This window comes from Hemitrygon akajei, chromosome 10, assembly GCF_048418815.1.
Source record: "Hemitrygon akajei chromosome 10, sHemAka1.3, whole genome shotgun sequence".
Taxonomy (NCBI): domain Eukaryota; kingdom Metazoa; phylum Chordata; class Chondrichthyes; order Myliobatiformes; family Dasyatidae; genus Hemitrygon; species Hemitrygon akajei.
Genome location: NC_133133.1, coordinates 174,213,866 through 174,236,580, shown reverse-complemented (window position 1 = coordinate 174,236,580; position 22,715 = coordinate 174,213,866). Strand labels below are relative to the sequence as shown.

The 22,715-nt window shown below is 44.2% G+C and overlaps 1 protein-coding gene across 1 annotated transcript in view; it reads right to left on the bottom strand.

Moving 5' to 3' along the window:
• Positions 1-21,130: 21,130 nt before the first annotated feature.
• arl1 (ADP-ribosylation factor-like 1) overlaps positions 21,131-22,715 on the bottom strand; it is a 32,677-nt gene continuing 31,092 nt past the window's right edge. Inside the window, exon 6 of the mRNA XM_073059769.1 lies at positions 21,131-21,632. Within this exon, the coding sequence (XP_072915870.1) occupies positions 21,602-21,632 (31 nt within the window). The 3' untranslated portion in view covers positions 21,131-21,601. The remainder of the gene's footprint in view (positions 21,633-22,715) is intronic.

Here is a 22,715-nt window from a genome sequence, read left to right as displayed (position 1 = left end):
GGTCCTCTGAAATGATACCACGGAGGAATTTAAAGTTGCTGACCTTCACCTCTGACCCCTCGATGAGGACCGGCTCACGGACTTCTGGTTTCCTCCTCCTGAAGTCAATAATTAGATCCTTGGACTTGCTGACGTTGCGTGAGAGGTTGTTGTTGTGGCACCATTTGGGCAGATTTCAATCTCCCTCCAGCATGCTGATTCATCACCCCTTTCGATTTGGCCAATGACAGCGTCATCAGCAAACTTGAATATGGCATTGGAATTACATTTAGTCACATAATCATAAGTGTAAAGTGAGGAGAGCAGGGGGCTAAACACACAGCCTTGTGCACCAGTGCAGACAGAGATTGTGGAGGAGATGTTGTTGCCAATCTGAACCACTTGTGCTGGTAGGCAACTTGGAGTGGATCCAAATTGCCTCTCAGGCAGCAGTTGATTTGTTTCATCACCAGTCTCACAAAACACTTCATCACAGTGGATGTAAGTGCTACTGGATGACAGCCATTAAGACAGGTTACCCCATTCTTCCTAGGTACTGGTGTAATTGAAGCTGACTTGAAGCAGTTAATCAGCACAGGTGTAACCCCCTGGGAAAGGTTTCACTGCCAATGTAATGGTCGTTCAGTGTTTGGGTTATGGTTAGAGATAATGTGAGCTGTCCAGCGAGGGGAGGGTGTTTTCGTGCCGTGTGCCTGACACCGAGGTGATCTGAGTCTTTTGTTTGGCGGGAGATGGAGAGAGAAGACGGCGGAGAGGAGAGGTTGTAGGAGTGGACTGGGAATGGGGCTGGGAGTTGACGAAGCCCGGGGAAATCGATGAAAGATCAGCAGAGGGGAAACCGTGAGCTCCAACTTGTGCACCGTTCACTGCTTCATTGAAATGGGCCCTTTCCTTCTTCTTTACTAACCCTTTAGTCAAATTGAGAATTATAAATCCAAATCGTTTATTTGTATGTGGTGTACTGTCTGCTATTTTGTGGTACTGATTTGTAACAGGGTAATACATCACACAGCATCCACACAAACGGGGTCTCGGGTGAGCTTAGACCTCAGTCTCACAAGTTTGACAGGGTGAGAGATTGTCTTCCCTAGACTTACACAGCCGACAGAACCTGAGGGTTTCTCAGGTCTTTAGTACCCCAGCTGGGCCGGATGCTTTCTGTGGGTTCAGCCTCAGAGATGGAAAGTGCAGGGTTATCAGGGACTGTGGGAGTTCATGAAGGCTGCTCCATGTTTGGTTGGTCAAAGTGAGCAGAGAAGATATTCAGCTCATCTGGGAGTGCAACCCTGTTGTCACCTGTGTTGCCTGATTTAACTTCATAAGAGGTGATGGTATTCAGCCCTGCCGCAGCTGCCCAGCATCCTTCATTCATTCAGGTTTAGTCCCGACCTGCCACTCTGCCCGTGAGATGGCTTTCCAGAAAGCATACCTGAACCTCTTGAAACCTCCTTGGTCGTCAGACTTGATTCACTCTGATCTTGCCTTCAGCAGATTGTGGATCGTATGGTTCCTCCAGGGCTTCTGGTTGAGGAAGAATCTGAATTATTTTGTGGAGACATGTTATTCTACGTCTGTTTTTTTATAATGTCTGTGACAACACTCCTTCCTACCCAACCTTAATGGGGAAAGTCTGCAAGCATTCACTCTATCTATGCCCCTCATAACTCTATATTTCTCTCTAAGATCTCCCCTCATCCTCCTGCACTCCAGAGAATAAAGTCCTAACCTACTGAACTTTCCCTATAACTCAGGTCCTCAAGTCCCAGCAACATCTTGTAAATTGTTTCTGTACTTTTTCAATCTTATCTATAGCGTTCCTGTAGGCAGGTGACCAGAACTACACATAATACTCCAAAGTTGGCCTTACCAATTGCAACATAACATCCCAACTCCTGTACTCAATACTTCGATTTATGTTGAAGTTCAGGCTTACTTACTGAAACTGGAGAAGGTGTGGCAGCTTCTGGAATCCAGCGCAACAAGCAATCTGCTGGAGGAACTCAACAGATGGAAGAGCATCTCTGGGAGGAAAGGAATTGTCCATGTTTTGAGCTGAAATCCCACTACATAAGGCCTGATGTAGGATTTCAAACCAAGATGTCAACAGTTCCTTCTCCACGTCCCCCAACAGCAAACACTGCTCGACCCGTGGGTTCCTCCAACGCTGACAAGTTTATCATTTGCAAAAACAACTTGTATTGCTGTTTGTTCATAAAACTACAAAACATGGGAGCAGAAGTAGGCCATTCAGCCCATCGAATCTGTGACATTATCTAATCATGGTTGATTTATCATCCCTGTCAACCCCATTCTCCTGCCTCTTCACTTTGTTGCCTTTACTAATCAAGAATCTATCAAAATCCAGTCTAAGTTTATCTAATGACTGGCCTCCTCAGCCATCTCAGTAAAGAAATTCCTCCTGATCTCTGTTCTAAAGCGACATCCTTCTCTTCCAAGGCTGCGCTGTCTGGTTCTACACTCTCCCACTATAGGAAACATCCTCTCCGTGTCCACTCTATCTAGGACTTAAAGCGTTAATTTGTCATTTCCAATTGCCAAATTTCTTCAGCTGACTCCTAGCAATGTCACAACTGGTTTCCCACCCAGCTCAGTTCCTCTCCTCTGAATCTTTGATGCTGATTATACAAAGGCAGATGGAGTAGACAGACAGTATCTTTTTCCAAAGGTTGAAATGTCTAATACCAGAGTGCATGCACTTAAGGTGAGAGAGGATCATTTCAAAGGAGATGTGGGGGAAAGTGTCTTTACACAGAGTGGTGGGTGTCTGGTTTGCGCTGCCTGGGGTGGTGGAGGCAGATACATTCGGCATTTTTTACAGACGTTTAGATAGGCTCGTGAATGTGAGGAAAATGGAAGGATATGGACATTGTGCCCTTCAAGAGGACCACAACCTTGTCATGGTTAGCAGGTTTGTGTGCCTTAATGATCTGGAGAGCTATGGTGGCTGGAGTCTGGGCTTTATGCTTTGGCTCTTGGTAGGGTCACCCATGCCAAACAGGTCAAAGGGTAGAGGACAGACTAAGAGCGATCTATCACTCCTCCAGGTTCTGGGGTTCAGCTCAGGGCTAACAACCCTGACTGGTAAAACAAAATTGTTATTGAAACAGCAATGAAACATCCTTCTACATCCAAGTGTGACAGTATTCCTGAGTCTCCACCCGGGACTTGCATGGCTGACAGGAGTGAAAACCGAGAGGAAACTATTGGCATGATAAAGACCCCTTCTTTGCCGCCCTAAACGCCAACGTAATATAATGGACAGTAAGTATGGCCATTGTATAGGGAAGAGATTAGTTTAGTTGGCCATTTGATTTCTAATTTAATTGGTGTGGTACAACATTGTGGCCGAAGGGCCTGTTCCTGTTCTTTGCTGTGCTTGGTTTTATGTTGTACGTTCTACAGTGTGTTGTACATTCTGTGTTGCATGTTCTGTGTTCTATGAAGCCCTTGTTAACACTTCCAGGACAGTGAGCAGACTGTGACCATAGTGATTGTGTAAACCTAGTATTTCACTGAAGTGCACACAATAAACCTTGTTGAAAAGAAGAATATTCCTATTCTGGCTCCCCTCTTATCTCTTCTTTTCTATTCACTTCTCCCTGGTGCCCCACTTCTTGCCCTTACTTCCATGGTCCTCTCTCCTCTCCTATCAGGTTCCTCCTTCTTCAGCCCTTTACCTTTTCCACCAATCACCTCCCAGATTCTCACTTCACTATCCCCCCGTCCACCCCCTCACCTGATCTCCCCTCTCGCCTGCCAGCTTCCCCTCCCCCACCTTATTCTGCCATCTTCCTCCTTCCTTTCCAGTCCTGATAAAGGGTCTCGGCCCAAAACATCGACTGTTTATTCATTTCCATGGATACTCCCTGACCTGTTCCTTCACCAATCCCTGTGTGTTATAATGTGGGAAGTTATCTGTTAATTATTAGTAGTGTAGAGTTCAAAGTATGGATATATATTGCAGCTGCCCTGTGTACAATCAGGGAATGTTTGTTTCTGACAGAAGACAAATTGAGTTCATATAAACCACATCAGAGAAGAACCTGCATCCCACCTCCCTCATAAAACAATAAACCTCAGAGTAAAATGATACAAGTGTTAGTGGAGAGCTGGCATCGATCCAGAGCTCAGGTACTTCCTGTTTGCCCTGTGACAGGGCGGGACCCTCCCACACCACCAACATGTACAGCTAGGTGAATCAGCATTACCTCTAGTGTAGGTAGATGGTACAAAATGAGGGGTGATTTTCTTATTTAGAGATACAGTGCGGAACAGGCCCACCTACCCAGCAACACACCTACACTCAGCAACACACATTTCAGGGACGACTTCTCCCCTCTGCCATCAGATTTCTGAATGGACATTGAACCAATTAACACTACCCCACTACTTTTTTCTTCTCTTTTGCACTAATTTATTTAAAAAAAATTTTTACATATACATCTTATTGTAATTAACAGTTTTTATTATTATTCATTGCAATGCACTGCTGCCACAAGACAACAAACATCACAACATATACCGGCAATATTAAACCTGATTCTGATTCTCCCAGAATTAACCTGAGTCTAATCACCGGACAATTTACAATAACTACCAACATGTACATCTTTGGACTGTGGGAGGAAACCAGAGCACCCAGCGGAAACTCCCGCGGTCATGGGAGAATGTACAAACCCCTTACAGACAGCACCAGAGTTGAACTCTGAACTTCAGAAAGCCCCGAGCTGTAATAGACAATAGACAGTAGGTGCAGAAGTAGACCATTCGGCCCTTTGAGCCTGCACCGCCATTTTGAGATCATGGCTGATCATCTACTATCAATACCCGGTTCCTGCCTTGTCCCCATATTCCTTGATTCCCCTATCCATAAGATACCTATCTAGCTCCTTCTTGAAAGCATCCAGAGAATTGGTCTCCACTACCTTCCGAGGCAGTGCATTCCAGACCCCAACAACTCTCTGGGAGAAGAAGCTTTTCCTTAACTCTGTCCTAAATGACCTACCCCTTATTCTCAAACCATGCCCTCTGGTACTGGACTCTCCCAGCATCTGGAACATACTTCCTGCCTCTATCTTGTCCAATCCCTTAATAATCTTATATGTTTCAATCAGATCCCCTCTCAATCTCCTTAATTCCAGCATGTACAAGCCCAGTCTCTCTAACCTTTCTGCGTAAGACAGTCCAGACATCCCAGGAATTAACCTCGTGAATCTACGCTGCACTTCCTCTACAGCCAGGATGTCCTTCCTTAACCCTGGAGACCAAAACTGTACACAATACTCCAGGTGTGGTCTCACCAGGGCTCTGTACAAATGCAAGAGGATTTCCTTGCTCTTGTACTCAATTCCCTTTGTAATAAAGGCCAACATTCCATTAGCCTTCTTCACTGCCTGCTGCACTTGCTCATTCACCTTCAGTGACTGATAAACAAGGACTCCGAGATCTCTTTGTAATACTCCCTTACCCAACTCTATACCGTTCAGATAATAATCTGCCTTCCTGTTCTTACTCCCAAAGTGGATAACCTCACACTTATTCACATTAAACACCATCTGCCAAGTATCTGCCCACTCACCCAGCCTATCCAAGTCACCCTGAATTCTCCTAACATCCTCATCACATGTCACACTGCCACCCAGCTTAGTATCATCAGCAAATTTGCTGATGTTATTTTCTATGCCTTCATCCAGATCGTTAACGTAAATGGTAAACAGCTGTGGTCCCAATACCAAGCCCTGTGGCACCCCACTAGTCACCACCTGCCATTCCAAGAAACACCCATTCACCGCTACCCTTTGCTTTCTATCTGCCAACCAGTTTTCTATCCATGTCAATGCCTTCCCCCCGATGCCCTGAGCTTTGATTTTACCCACCAATCTTCTATGTGGGACCTTATCAAATGCCTTCTGAAAATCGAGGTACACTACATCCACTGGATCTCCCCCGTCTAATAGCTTTGTGCTGACTAGTATGTTAATATGGCAAGCAAGACAGAATAAGGCTACATACACAAAATGCTGAAGGAACTCAGTGGGTCAGAAGGCACCTGTGGAAAGGAATAAACAGTCGATGTTTCGGGCTGAGACCCTTCTTCAGGAATAAGGCTGCAGGGGTACAGGGAGATAAAGAGGGGAAGGTGGATTAATGGGAGGGGCCTGGCATGGATCCAAATGGGCTGAATGGTCTCACTAATGTGTCATGATAAGTAAGAAAGGAGAACTAGTCATGCAAAGCCAAAGACAGGTTCCTCAGCCCTCTTGGGGCTTAACATTGGGATAAACATGTTGTGGAAAGGACCCTCAAGAAATACCAAATGAAAATCAGAATCAGGTTTATTATCACTGTCATATGTCATGACATTTATGTTTTGTAGCAGCAGTACAGTGTAATGGGGTGTATGGCGTGTCCAGGGAGGGGTACCATCTCTGGTGAAGGGGCTTAGGGCAGCTCATTCACCTTTGGTTCCCACTGGACACTCAGCTCACCAAGTGGGTGTTTACAGCCACTCCCCAATACACTGCTTCGACAGGCGGGCTAAACCAGGAGGAGGGTACCCAGCGGGCATCATATCCCGTTGAGACAGTGCCATGCCTGTCTGAGCAGGCAACATCAGCTCCAGCAGGCTGGGTGGATGAGATCCAACAGATAGGAAGGGGCTCAGTAATGCTCTGTGGAGAGTGAAGGGCACGACAAGGCACAGAAGAAGTCACGGTCATCCTCTGCAACCATGGAAGACCCCAGTTTGTGACGACTATTTCTACCACCGGACCCAGACTTCCAATGTGGAGAGAGTGGAACTGCCCCAGTGCAGTGGCTTTTCCACTTTGAAAACTCTCCCGCAGGTCTGCTGTCATCATTGGATACGCTGACAGTGCAAAACATTAAAAAAATACACAAGTTACAAAAAGAAATAGATAGTTATATATTCATTAAAATAAGTAGTGCAGAGACAGTGAGGTAGTGTTCATGTCCATTCAAATTTGATCACCCTGCTATAGAAAAGATGCAATTAAGCAGAGGAAATTTACCATAGACCATAAGACATAGGAGTAGAAATGGGCCATTCAGCCCATCAAGTCTGCTCTGCCATTCTTTCATGGCCCAGTTATTATCCCTCTCACCCCCATTCTCCTGCTTTCTCCTCGTAATCTTTGCCACCTTGGTTAATCAAGAATCTCCCTTAGCTTCAGCATAGCTATGGAAAGGGATAAAATCAGACGAAATGGTAAAGTGCTTAACTGGGGAAGGGCTAACTTTGAAGGGATGAGGCAGGAACTAGCGAGAGTAAATTGGAAATAGATGATCAAAGGGAAAAGCACAGAAGTAATGTGGGAGAAGTTTAGGGACCACTTGGGCTGAGTTCAGGATAGGTTTGTCCCACTGATGCAAGGAAAAAATGGTAGGAAAAGGGAACCGTGGCTGATGAAACACGTGAGGCAACTCGTCAAGAGGAAAAAGGAAGCATATGTTAGATATAAGAAGCAGGAAGTAGGAGGGGCTTATGAGAAATATAGGGTAGCCAGGAAGGAGCTAAAGAAAGGACTTAGGAGAGCTTGAAGGGGGCATGAGAAGGCCTTGGCATGTAGGATTGAGGAGAACCCAAAGGCGTTCTATGCGTATGTGAAGAATAGGAGGATGACGAGAACGAAGGTGGGACTGCTAAAGGATAAAGAGGGCAACATGTGCCTGGAAGTGGAGGAGGTTGGGCAGGTCCTAAATGAATACTTTGCTTCAGTATTCACAAGTGAAAAGGATCTTGATCAGGGTGAGGTTGAAATAGAGCAGGCCTGTGTGCTGGACAATGTGGAGATTACGGAAGAAGTAGTGCTGGATCTTCTTAAAAACATCAAGATTGATAAATCCCCAGGACCGGATATGATACACCCCAGGTTGTTGTGGGAATTGAGAGAAGAGATCACAGGAGCATTAGCTATGATCTTTGAATCCTCTTTGGCTGCAGGGGAAGTGCCAGAGGACTGGAGAATGGCAAATGTAGTTCCCTTGTTTAAAAAAAGGTAATAGGGAGAAACCTGGGAACTATAGACTGGTGAGTCTTACATCGGTGGTCTGCAAACTACTGGAAAGGATTCTTAAGGATAGGATCTACGACCATTTGGAGAAGTACAGTCTATTTGTGGATTGTCAACATGGCTTTGTGAAGGGAAGATCGTGCCTCACGAGCCTGATTGAGTTTTTTGAAGAGGTAACAAAAGAAATTGAAGAGGGTAGGGCAGTGGATGTGGTCTACATGGACTTTAGAAAGGCATTTGACAAGGTCCCTCATGAGAGACTCATCCAGAAAGTCATGAGGCATGGGATAAGTGGAACCTTGGCTGTTTGGATAAAAAATGGCTTAAAGGAAGAAAGCAGAGGGTAGTTGTGGAAGGAAAGTATTCTGCCTGGAGGTCGGTGACTAGTGGAGTGTTGCAGGGAGTTGTCCTGAGGCCCCTGCTATTTGTGATTTTTATAAATGACCTGGATGTAGAGGCGAAAGGATGGGTGAGTAAGTTTGCGGATGGCACGAAGATTAGAGGAGTTGTGGATGGAGCTGCAGGTTGTCGAAGGTTACAAGAGGATATAGACAGGCTGCAGAGTTGGGCAGAAAAATGGCAGATGGAGTTCAATCCAGACAAGTGTGAGGTGATGCATTTTGGAAGGACCAACCAGAAGACTGAGTACAGGATTAATGGTCAATTACTTAAGAGTGTGGATGAACAAAGGGACCTTGGGGTTCAAATCCATACATCCCTCAAGGTCGCTGTGCAGGTTGGTAGGGTAGTTAAGAAGGCCTATGGGATGCTAGGCTTCATTAACAGGGGGATTGAGTTCAAGAGTAAAGAGGTCATGTTGCAACTCTACAAATCTCTGGTGAGACTGCACTTAGAGTATTGTGTTCAATTCTGGTCACCTCATTATAGGAAGGATGTGGAAGCTATGGAGAGGATGCAGAGGAGATTTACCAGGATGTTGCCTGGTTTGGAGAACAAGTCATATGAAGCAAGGTTAGCAGAGCTGGGACTTTTCTCTTTGGAGCGTAGAAGAATGAGAGGGGACTTGATAGAGGTCTACAAGATTATGAGAGGCATAGATAGGGTGGATAGTCAGTACCTGTTTCCCAGGGCACCAATAGCAAACACCAGAGGGCATATGTACAAAATTAAGGGAGGGAAGTTTAGAGGAGACATCAGGTGTAAGTTGTTGTTTTTTTAACTACACAGAGGGTTGTGAGTGCCTGGAATGACTTGCCAGGGATGGTTGTGGAGGCTAAAACATTAGAAGTATTTAAGAGCCTCTTGGACAGGCACATGGATGAAATAAAAATAGAGGGTTATGGGGTAGTGTGGGTTTAGTACTTTTTTTAAGGATTATATGGGTCGGCACAACATGGACAGCTGAAGGGCCTGTACTGTGCTGTGATGTTCTATGGTTCTAATCTATCAATCTCCACCTAAATGTACCCAGTGACTTGGTCTCTACAAACATTTGTGGCAATGAATTTGACAGAGTCTCCATCCTCTGTCTAAAGAAATTCCTCCTCATCTCTGTTCTAATTAGAATTCTTTGAGGAGGTGACCAGGCATATAGATGAGGGTAGTGCAGTGGATGTGATCTGCATGGATTTTAGTAAGGCATTTGACAAGGTTCCACATGGTAGGCTTATTCAGAAAGTCAGAAGGCATAGGATCCAGGGAAGTTTGGCCAGGTGGATTCAGAATTGGCTTGCCTGCAGAAAGCAGAGGGTCGTGGTGGAGGGAGTACATTTGGATTGGTGGGTTGTCACTAGTGGTGTCCCACAATTGTCGGTTCTGGGACCTCTACTTTTTGTGATTTTTATTAACGACCTGTGCTGTACTATTCTATGGTCTATCTTCTAAATGGACATCCCTCTATTTTGAAGCAGTGCCCTCTGGTCCTAGACTCCCCACTATAAGAAGCATTCTCTCCATGTCCACTCTATCGAGACCTTTCAATAGTTTGATAGGTTTTAATGAGATGCCCCCCACCCCTGCCATCCTTCTGAACTCCAGCATCTACAGGCCAACAGCCATCAAAAGCTCTTTATAAGTTAACCCTTTCATTCCTGGGGTCATCTGGTGAACCTCCTCTGGACCCTTTCTAATTCCAGCACAGCCTTCTTTTGAAGAAAGGTGAAATGTTTAAGAGGAACTTAAAAGGGAACTTTTTCACTCAGAAGGTGGTACAGGTGTGGAACGAGTTGCCAGCACAAGTGGTGGATGTGGGTTCAATTGCAACATTTAAGAGAAGTTTTGATACGTACATGGATGGGAGGGGTAAGAGAGCTATGGTTTGGGTGTGGTTCCCAAATCCCTTTGTTCTACCGCACTTCTCTGTCTATCTATTCACTGTATAAGACCTACCCTAGTTGGCCCTCCCAAATGCAACACCTCACATTTCTCTGCTTTAAATTCCAAATGCCATTTTTCAGTTTTATGGGTTTTTTTTTTTGTATTTTTGCACGGCACTACACAACAATTTTCACGTCACGTAAGACCTAACTCGAATAAACCTAATTCGGAATGCGAGTCGTTCCAGTTGAAATCCCTGGAGTTATGGAGAGAGCTGCAGTTAAAGCTGGGCTCCAGCAGGGGGCAGTGTTAGCCCAGTCTGGACGGGACAGAGATCGATCATTGCCGGAGATACCCCCACAACGGTCACCAAACATTCGCACAAATATCTGAATTGAAAAATATTAATAGGCCAGGAACCAAGTGTCAGAAAACGATAGCAGGAGACTTCCATCAGCTCGGACCAGCGTGGATAAGTTCATTCACCCCAAAATTGAAATATTCCCACAATTTAAGGGCTCACTTTCAAGGACTCTTCACCTCATGTTTTCGATACTTACTGCTTATGTATTTATTTATTATTATTTTATTTCTGTTTACTTTTCTTTTCGCATTTGCACAGTTTGTTTTTCTCGCAGTGGTTGTTAACCCCGCTGTTGGGTGCAGCCTTTCACTGATTCTACTGTGTTTCTTGTATTTACTGTGAATGCCGGCAAGAAAAATGATTATCAGGGTTATATATAGTGACACATAAGTACTTCGATAATATATTTAATTTGAACTTTGTACACCACCCTGTCCATAATCGGTCGCATCTCAGGTGAGGCTGCCTCAAGAATGCGAGACCCACCATTAAAGACCCCACCATTCGGGCCATGCCACTTTCTCACAGCTCCCATCAAGCAGGAGGAACAGTACCCACACCTCGAGTCTCAGGAACAACAACTTAACTTCCACCGTTCGGTTCTTGAACCAACCACACTAATCTCCGTCCCAGTGTATCAACCCTAATCACTGTCCCAGTGTATCAACCCTAATCACTGTCCCAGTGTATCAACCGTAATCACTGTCTCAGTGTATCAACCCCAAACACTGTCCCAGTGTATCAACCCTAATCACTGTCACAGTGTATCAACCCTAATCACTGTCACAGTGTATCAACCCTAATCTCCGTCCCAGTGTATCAACCCTAATCACTGTCCCAGTGTATCAATCATAATCACTGTCACAGTGTATCAACCCTAATCACTGTCCCAGTGTATCAACCCTAATCACTGTCCCAGTGTATCAATCGTAATCACTGTCACAGTGTATCAACCCTTAATCACTGTCCCAGTGTATCAACCGTAATCATTGTCTCAGTGTATCAACCCCAAACACTGTCCCAGTGTATCAACCCTAATCACTGTCCCAGTGTATCAACCGTAATCACTGTCCCAGTGTATCAATCGTAATCACTGTCCCAGTGTATCAACCCTAATCACTGTCCCAGTGTATCAACCCCAAACACTGTCACAGTGTATCAACCCTTAATCACTGTCCCAGTGTATCAACCCTAATCACTGTCCCAGTGTATCAACCCCAAACACTGTCCCAGTGTATCAACCCTAATCACTGTCCCAGTGTATCAACCCTAATCACTATCTCAGCTCAGCAATACTATGACCATTTTTATTTTCATTTTGCACCGAAATGGATTCTCATAATTGTGCTTTCTTGTTAACGTTACGTATAATTTGTTTTCCTTGAGTTTACTGTGTGCAGATGTTGCTGCCAAGTTTTTAATTACACCTGCCTGTACATCAACTTGTGCAGATGATTAGTATGGGTGGGTATGTGATGCTCAGTACAGACATAATGGAGCTGTTGCCAAGTGACTGTTATTATTTGTCTGTTAACCTTCCGGTGAGATTTCCTGTGTTTAGCCAATAAGCCGTGCACCTGCATGAAACTCGGAGGCCTCTGCTGTTTGAGGTCGAACATGGATGTTGCGTTCTAGCTACCAGCCACTACATAAGCCTGACCAGTACAATATGGCAAAGCAAGCTATTGCCCAAACAGCAGGCTGCCCCTCTCCATGCAGCTGATCAACACAAAGAAACAGCAGAGATCGATACAATTTAGCACGGGTGGAGTCACTGTTGTCATTCAGTGTTGAACTCAACATAGGACTGCTATGGGATTTACTCCCAAAGCCTTCCCCATTTGTGGATATAGCCACAAGGCAGCGGAGGTTTGAGATCAGAGTTTTCCTTCTCCTAGATGAGCTGCCAACCACAGCTGACAAGCCCGATCTGCCCATCAAGACGATAAGGTTTAACCTATCCAAGTGCTAATTCCATTGACCAGAATGGCAACTATTTTAAAATCATCAATTGGCCTCAAAATACATTACCAGGTCCTAAACATGAAGTCTTTAACTCAATGGTGTGTTCCTGGGTTTCATGAGTTCTGAGTTATCGTCCAGATGATGTCTGTACCTCCTGGGATTTCTGGGTGCAGAGCCTAGGACCAGAAGGCAGATTTAAAATCAGAACCACAAAGACTGCTCAATGAATAAATTGATAAATTCATACTAGACTTTTCTTGGTATCTACTCTTGTGCCATCAGCTAACTAAGTAATCATACTTAGGAGGATGAGGTGAAGAAGGGTCTCGACCCAAACCGTTCATTTCTATAGATGCTGCCTGATCGGCTGAATTCCTCAGGCATTTTGCGTTGTTCCTTAAGAGGTGACTTTATACAGATGTACATGATGACCAGAGGCATAGACCAAGTGGACGGCCAGAGACATTTTCTGTGGGCGGAAATAGCTAATTTGAGGGGCATAATTTTAAGGTAATTGGAGGAAAGTATGGGTGGATATCACGGAGAGTGATGGGTGTGTGGAACACACTGCAAGTGGTGGTGGTAGAGGCAGACACATCAGGGATATTTAAAAAAAACTCTTAGGTACATGAATGATAGAAAAACTGGAGGGCAATGTGGGAGGGAAGGGCGAGGTTGATCTTGCAGTAGGTTAGAAGGTTGGCACAACATAATAGGCTGAAAGGCCTGTATTGTTCTATGCTCTATTCCTTTTTATCAAAGTTACCAATAAAAATTGTAAAAGGTGTGCCGCTTTTCCCTGTCGCACACCTGTTTCCAATTTTTCAAGCAAAGATCTAATTATACCTGCAGTTTGCCGTTCACCTGCCACTCTATTACCTCCTTCATAATGAACTTCCACCTTCCGCAATAACTTTATATGGCACCTTATCAAATATCTTTTGAAGAAATGCACATCAGATCTCCAGTTCCCCTTTGTTCATAGCATGTTACTTCAAAGCAATTTGTCAAACATTACTTCCCCTTCATATTGACTTTACCTTGATCTATTCTGAAAATGCCCAGATTTAAAACTGTTAATAAATAGACCATAAGACACGTGAACAGAATTAGGTCAACACCATCGAGTCTGCACTGCCATTCCATCAGGGCTGATTTATTATCCCTCTCAACTCCATTATCCTGCTTTCTCCATGTAACTTTTGATGCCCTTACTAATTAAGAACCCATTAACCTCTACTTTAAATATACCCAGTGACTTGGTCTCCACAGCTATCTAGAAACATAGAAACAATACAGGTCCTTCGGCCCACAAAGTTGTGCCGAACACGTCCCTACCTTAGAAATTACTAGGCTTACCTATAGCCCTTTATTTTACTAAGCTCCATGTACCTATCTAAAAGCCTCTTAAAAGACCCTATCATATCCGCCTCCACCACCATTGCCAGCAGCCCATTCCATGCACTCACCACTCTCTGAGTAAAAAACTTACCTCTGACACCTCCTCTGTACCTACTCCCCAGCACCTTAAACCTGTGTCCTCTTGTGGCAACCATTTCAGCCCTGGGAAAAAGCCTCTGACTATCCACACGATCAATGCCTCTCATCATCTTGTACACCTCTATCAGGTCACCTCTCATCCTCCTTCGCTCCAAGGAGAAAAGGCTGAGTTCATTCAACCTATTCTCATAAGGCATGCTCCCCAATCCAGGCAACATCCTTGTAAATCTCCTTTGAACCCTTTCTATGGCTTCCACATACTTCCTGTAGTGAAGTGACCAGAACTGAACACAGTACTCCAACTGGGATCTGACCAGGGTCCTATATAGCTGCAACATTACCTCTTGGTTCCTAAATTCAATTCCATGATTGATGAAGGCCAATACACCATACGCCTTCTTAACCACAGAGTCAACCTGCGCAGCAACTTTGAGCGTCCTATGGACTCGGACCACAAGACCCCTCTGATCCTCCACACTGTCAAGAGTCTTACCATTAATACTATATTCTGCCATCATATTTTACCTACCAAAATGAATCACTTCACACTTATCTGGGTTAAACTCCATCTGCCACTTCTCAACCCAGTTGTGCATCCTATCAATGTCCTGCTGTAACCTCTGACAGCCCTCCACACTTTCCACAACACCTCCAACCTTTGTGTCATCAGCAAACTTACTAACCCATCCCTCCACTTCCTCATCCAGGTCATTTATAAAAATCACGAAGACTAAGGGTCCCAGAACAGATCTCTGAGGTACACCACTGGTGACCGACCTCCATGCAGAATATGACCCCTCTACAACTACTCTTTGCCTTCTGTGGGCAAGTCAGTTCTGGATCCACAAAGCAATGTCCCATAGATCCCATGCTTCCTTACTTTCTCAGTGATCCTTGCATGGGGTACCTTATCAAATGCCTTGCTGAAATCAATATACATTACATCTACTGCTCTTCCTTCATCAATGTGTTTAGTCACATCCTCAAAAAATTCAATCAGGCTCGTAAGGCATGACCTGCTCTTTACAAAGCTATGCTGACTACTCCTAATCATATTATACCTCTCCAAATGTTCATAAATCCTGCCTCTCAGGATCTTCTCCATCAACTTACCAACCACTGAAGTAAGACTCACTGGTCTATAATTTCCTGGGCTATCTCTACTCCTTTTCTTGAATAAAGGAACAAGATCCGCAACCTTCCAGTCCTCGGTAACCTCTCCCGTCCCCATTGATGATGCAAAGATCATTGCCAGAGGCTCAGCAATCCTCTCCCTCGCCTCCCACAGTAGCCTGGGGTACATTTCGTCTGGTCCCGGCAAATTAGCCAACTTGTTGCTTTCCAAATGATCCAGCACATCTTCTTTCTTAATATCTACATGCTCAAGGTTTTCAGTCTGCTGCAAGTCATCTCTACAATCACTAAGATCCTTTTCCATAGTTAATACTGAAGTAAAGTGTTCATTAAGTACCTCTGCTATTTCCTCCGGTTCCATACACACTTTCCCACTGTCTCATTTGATAGGTCCTATTCTTTCACGTCTTACCCTCTTGCTCTTCACATACTCGTAGAATGCCTTGGGGTTTTCCTTAATTCTGCCCGCCAAGGCCTTCTCATGGCCCCTTCTGGCTCTCCTAATTTCCTTCTTAAGCTCCTTCCTGGCAGCCTTATAATCTTCTAGATCTCTAACATTACCTAGCTCTCTGAACCTTTTGTAAGCCTTTTTTCCTTCTTGACTAGATTTATTACAGCCTTTGTACACCACAGTTCCTGTACCTTACCATAACTTCCCTGTCTCATTGGAACGTACCTGTACAGAGCTCTACACAAATATGCCAATCGATATTTGGGAAATTAAAATCTCCCATCACAGTATTACACCTTTCCAGGATCTGTTTCCCTATCTGCTCCTCAATATCCCTTTTACTATTAGGCAGACTATAAAAAACACGCAGTAGTTATTGGCCCCTTCCTTTTCCTAACCTCCACCCACAGAGACTCCGTAGACAATCCCTCCATGACATCCACCTTTTCTGCAGCTGTGACACTATCTCTGATCTACAGTGCCATGCCCCCACCTCTTTTGCCTCCCTCCCTGTCTTTTCTGAAACATCTAAAACCCGGCACTCAGTCTGTGCCAATGAATTCCACAGAGTGGCTAAAGAAATTCCTCCTAATCTCTGTTCTAAACGGACATCCTCAATTCTGAGGCTGTGCCCTCTGGTCCTAGACTCCCCCCGCCAACTATAGAAAACATCCTCTCTATGCAAACTTTTCAATATTCAAAGTTGAAAGATAATTTTATTCCCAGAGTACATATATGTCACCACATACAACCCCTGCGGGCATACTCAGCAAATCTATAGAATACTAACTATACCAGGATCAATGACTGGGTCTCCACAGCTGTCTGTGGCAATGAATTCCTAAATTTAGCCTAAAATGGCTAAAGAGATTCCTCCTCCACTCTGTTTTAAAGGCTCATCCTTCTAATGCTGTGCCCTCTGGGCTTAGGCTCACTCACTATAGGAAACAACCTCTCCACATCCATTCTGTCTGGGACTTTCAATATTAAATAGGTTTCAATGAAATCCTCCCTCATTCTTCTAAACTCAGAGCCACATAATGCTCCTCCCTTTCATTCCCAGAATCATTTTTATGAACCTTCTCTGGACCCTCCAATGCTAGCACATCTTTGATAAGGGGTCCAAAACGGTTCACAATACTGAAGGTACGGTCTGACTTTCTTTCTAGCCAAAGCTCTGCACACCCCGATAATTGAGAAATGTGATGTAAATACATTTTTCAGCTTAGATTTCCATTCCACTTTAACTACCTGTGTTTATTGCTTTGCTGGGGATGTAGATGTGTTGTGTAACCCACCCCCAATGTTTTCAGCAAACCAAAGCTTCGTGGAGAGACCAGTCAAACCAGTTTTGCTGCCTCTCCCTTGATTCAGCATCTCTGCTAGGCATGTGGCCGAGCTCATTCCACTCCCTCTAATGATCAGTTTTTCTTCTGTTTATCAGCTGCCTTGTAGCTTTCATCTAGAACCTGTTTCCCTTCACGAGAACAGCTACTTCAACCAGTTGGTCCTTCAACTTATCACTACCTCAGAACACTGTGACCCCCTTGCACTACAATGGACTTGGATTATTTTTAAAACATAAGAAATTCTGCACATCCTGGAAATCCAGAGTAACCCACACAAAATACTGGAGGAATTCAGGTGGTCAGGCAGCATCTGTGGAAGCCAGCAGTCAACATTCCAGGGGTGAGATCCTTTAGTGGGACTGGAAAGGGAGAAGCTGCCAGAATAAAAAGGTGGGGGGAGGATAGCTAGAAGGTCTCTGATAGGAGAGGAGAATGGACTGTAGGAGAAAGGGAAGAAAGAAGGGTACAAGGAGTGGGGTGCTGTTGGGGGTGATTAGCATATAAGATGCAAGAGGCCAGAGTGGGGAATATAAGGTTTGAAGGGGGAAGAGCATTTTTTTAAAAACCAGTAGGAGAAATTGAAATTCATGCCATCAGGTTGGAGGCTACCCAGATGGCTTCATCATGGCGCAAGAGGGATCAGGGTTGAATACCTCAACTTCATCTGTTAAAAGCAGAATTTCCCACTAGTCAACTTCTTTAATTGAGATTCTCATTTTGTTCCAACATGTCAGTCCACGACCTCCCCATGTGCCAAGATGCAGCCACCCTCAGGGAGGAAGAGCAACACCTTATATTCTGTCTGCTACTCTCCAACCTGATAGCATGAATATTGATCTCCTTCTGGTAAAATAATTTTTCCTTTACCAGTCCCTCTTCTATTCCCTACTCTGTTCATTTGCCCATCACCTCCTCTGGATTCCTCCCTCCTGTGGTTCACTCTCCTCTCCCATTAATTCCTTCCTCACTTTTCAGCTGATCTCTTTCCCCATCTTTTTATTCTGGCATCTTCCCCCTTCCTTTCTAGTCCTGAAGAAGGGTCTCAGCTGACAATATAGTTTTTCATTTCCATAGATGCTGCCTGACCTGCTGAGCTCCTCCAGTATTTTGTGTTTTTTTTGTACTAATTGTGTTCTTTCATGAAAAGATATCTTCAGATGTAGACTGAAATGGACAGTGAAATGTATCATTTGTGAAAATCACTAACACAGTCCAAGGATGTGCTGGGGCAGCCAATGTTTCCAGGTCTACAATTTACCATTCTTCAGACTGGCAAGAAAGCAGAGCAGCTGGAGAAAACCCACACAGTCACAGGGAAAAGGTACAAACTCCTTCCAGACAGCAGTGGGAATTGAACCCTAATCATTAGCACTGTAAAGTGTTACACTAATATTTATGCATTTCTCGTGTATGTTGTGCCTCTGCAGCCAGTAAGTTTCTCATTGCACCTATGCACACATGGACTACAGCAGATGACAAGAAGCTCCAATTTATTGTCCTTGCGGATGGCTCAGAAAAGTTCCTCCTCACATCACCTTGGATTTCTGGCTATTCACCTTAAACAGAACATAGAGTATTACAGTACAGTTCAGGGCCTTCACCCCTTGATGTTCTGCTGACCTTTTAACCCAAGATCAATTTAACTCTTCCATCCCGCAGACCTTTTTTCTATCATCCATGTGCCGATCTACGAGTCTCTTAAATGCCCCTAATGTATCTCCCTCTACCACCACTCCAGCAGCACATTCCCTGCATCCACCACTCTGTAAACACCTACCTCTGACATCCCCCTATACTTCACACCAATCACTTTAAACTGATGCCCTCGTCTTAGCTATTTCCACCCTGGGAAAAAGGAACTGCCCACTCAATTTATGCCTCTTATCACCTTGTACACCTCTATCAAGTCACCTCTCATTATCTTCCACTCCAAAGAAAAAAAAGCCCTGGCTCGCTCAACCTATCCACAGAAGACATGCTCTCTAATCCAGAGAGCATCCTGATAAATCTCCTCTGCTCTGTCTCACCCTACTCATGTTAATGCTACGCAAGGACCTTTGTGCAAATCTTTTGTGTGATTGTATGTGCTGGATCCTAACGACGTGTGCTGTGTGAGACTGTATGTACTGTGCTGTGCACCTTGGCCCCAGAGGAAGTGTTTCATTTTGCTGTATACATCTGCATGTTGAATAACAATTACACTTGTATATGAACTTGAATTGATTTACAGATAAAGCTTTTTGCTGGACCAGATTTTCTCAGAGAACACAAATCGACAAATGACGCAATAGCCACTGCTCTACATACCGTCCTTACACAGCTGGAGGAGGATGCTTATGTGAGAATCCTGTTCTTGGACGATGGTTCAGCATTCAACACTATAGTTCCATCCAGGCTCGACAAGAAGCTCATAGACCTCGGCCTTGACTGTGCCTTGTACAGCTGGATCCTGGACTTCCTGTCAGATCACTGGCAGGTGGAAAGAGTGGGCTCCCTCACCTCCACCCCTCTGACTCTCAATACAGGACTGTGTACTGAGTCTCCTCCTTTACTCTCTGTATACCCATGACTGTGTCACCACCCACAGCTCCAATCTAATTAAATTTGATGACGACACTGCATTGATTAGCCTTATCTCAAACAGTAACGAGGTGGCCTACAGGGAAGAAGTCATCTCTCTGACACAGTGGGTGTCAAGAAAAAAACCTCTCTCTCAGTGTTGCAAAAACAAAGGAGCTGGTTGTGGATTATAGGAGGAATGGAGATGGGCTAACCCCTACTGACATCAATGGATCTGGGGCTGAGAGGGTAATCAGCTTCAAGTTCCTTGCATTCACATCACTGAGGACCTCACATGGTCTGTACACATCAGCTGTGTGGTGAAAAAGGCACAGCAGCACCTCTTTCACCTCAGATGGTTGAGGAAGTTTGGGGTGGGCCCCCAAATCCTAGGAACTTTCTGTAGGGGCACAATTGAGAACATCCTGACTGGCTGCATCACTACCTGGTATGGGAACTGTACTTCCCTCAATCACAAGACTTTGCAGAGAGTGGTGTGGACAGCCCAGCACATCTGTAGTTGTGAGCTTCCCATGATTCAGGACATTTACAAGGACAGGTGTGTAAAAAGGGTCCGTAGGATCATTGGGGACCCGAGTCAACCCAACCACAATCTATTCCAGCTGCTATCATCCGGGAAGCAGTACCGCAGCATAAAAGCCAGGATCAACAGGCTCCGGGACAGCTTCTTCCAACAGGCCATCAGACTGATTAATTCACACTGATTTGAGTGTACTCTATATTACACTGACTGTTCTATTTATAAATTATTTTAAATTACTATTATTGCACATGGCACATTTAGATGGAGATGTAACAGAAAGATTTTTACTCCTCATGTATGTGAAGGATGTAAGAAATAAAGTCAATTCAATTCAGTCCTCATCAAAGGATCGGCAGTGGAAAGAGTGAGCAATTTCAAGTCAACATCTCTGAGGATTTATCCTAGGCCAAACATATTGATGCAATTACAAAGAAAGCACATCAGAGGCTATATCGGAGACTTGGTATGTCACGATAGACTCTCGCAAATTTCTCCAAATGTACTGTGGAGAGCATTCTAACTGGTTGCATTACCATCTGTTATGGAGGGGCCATTACACAAGATCAGAAAAAGCTGCAGAAAGTTGTAAACTCTGCCAGCTCCAGCATAGGCACTATCCTCCCCGGCATCATGGGCATCTTCAAAAGGCAACGCCTCAAGAAATGGGCATTCATCAGTAAGGATGCCCATCACCCCAGCCATGCCCCCTTTTCATTGCTACCATCAAGGAAGTGGTACAGGACCCTGAAAACTCACACTCAACATTTTAGGAACCCATGTACACTATCTCACTATTTTTTGTACTACTTACCTTTTATATATATTTATTATTTCAATTTATAATATTTCATTATGTACTGCTGTCACAAAACAAATTTCACAAGATATGACAGTGATATTAAATCAGATTTTATGCTATTTGGTTCTGTGGACTTTTCTGAATAGTTTTTAGTTTTTATTCTGTTTCTCAAAAAAAACTTTACATCTTCACAGAACTTGCGGATTTATGAGAATAAAACCATCACAGGGACTGTTGAGATAAATATCCAAAGCTTCAATCTTCAGTTGTTATGTTGTTGCAGAACATATCACCAAAGGAAGGAATGTTTTATTAGTGTATTAATGTTCCATTAAATCGCAAACCAGGAGCTGATTTAAACAAAAGTTTAACACTTCCCTTTCCTTGACAGAAATCCTCACCCCTTTCCTTAAGAGACCAATTAAACATTAAAGTGAACCCAAGCGATGAAAACCCCACATAAATATAACATTAAATCAAAAACAAAGACAAGAATAAATGGAATATGTAGTCCTTATACATATTAAAAGACTTCGAGATGCAGGGGTAAAAATCAAGACTGTTGCAATTTCTTGTGATGGATCAAAATGAACCAATGACGGTTTTCACTGTCTACATTTCAATGCTTCAGCCAACCTGAAAAAGAGGGAAAAAATCCAATTTAATACACCATAACAGATTGCAAATGAGCTGCCACTCATTGCTCTTGTCTGTGATTGTGCTATGGGACAGCATCCACAAAGCCAGTGGTTGTATTGCAAATACTGCTGGAGGTACAAATGAGAAGACAGAACATAGAATATCACAGCACAGTACAGGCCCTTCAGTCCATGTACCCAGCATTCTGTGTGTAAAGAACACATCCCCTTTATACCTTCCTCAAACTCGCCTACTGCCCATTATGCCGTTGGTAGCATTCAGGGCTCCCTTATTGTGTCAGTAGCCTTTTCTCAGTTTTTACCTCTGTCAATCATGCAAGTCCCAGGTAGAGACTCAGGAATACTGTCACACTCAGATCAAGAAGGGTTCTTCATTGCTGTTTCCATAACAGTTTTGTTTTTACCAGTCAGTATTGTTAGCCCTGAGCTGAACCCCTGAACCTGGAGGACCAGTGGACCATCTTAGCCTGTCCTGTAACTTTTGATCAGTTTGGCATGGGTGCTCTACCAAGACTCTAGTCAGCATAAGCTCTCCGGGATATTGAGGCATGCATGCCTCCAAACCACGACAAGATTGTAGTTGTCTTGGAAGATACTTCCCTTCAATCACCTCAATATTATACCACTCGTCAGCCATTTCTGTTCTGGGAAAACATCTCTGGCTGTCCACTCAGATCATCTTGTCATCTTTCACCTCCTTCACTCCAGACAAAGAAGTCCTAGCTCGCTCAGCCTATCCTTCTAAGACATGCTGCCTAGTCCAGGTTGCATCCTGGAAATGTCCTTTGCAAACTCTCTAAAGCTTCCACATCCTTCCTATGAGGTGACCAACTGAGCACAATATTCTAAATGTGGTCTAACCAGAGTATTATAGAGCTGTAACATCACCTCACTGCTCTTCAACTCAATCCTCTGACTACTGAAGGCCAACACACCATATGCTTCTTAACAATCCTATCAATCTGCACAGCAACTTTGAGGGCTCTATAGATCCTCAAGATCTCTCTGTTCCTCTAGACTAACAGGAATCCTGCTATTAACACTGTATTCTGCCTTCAAG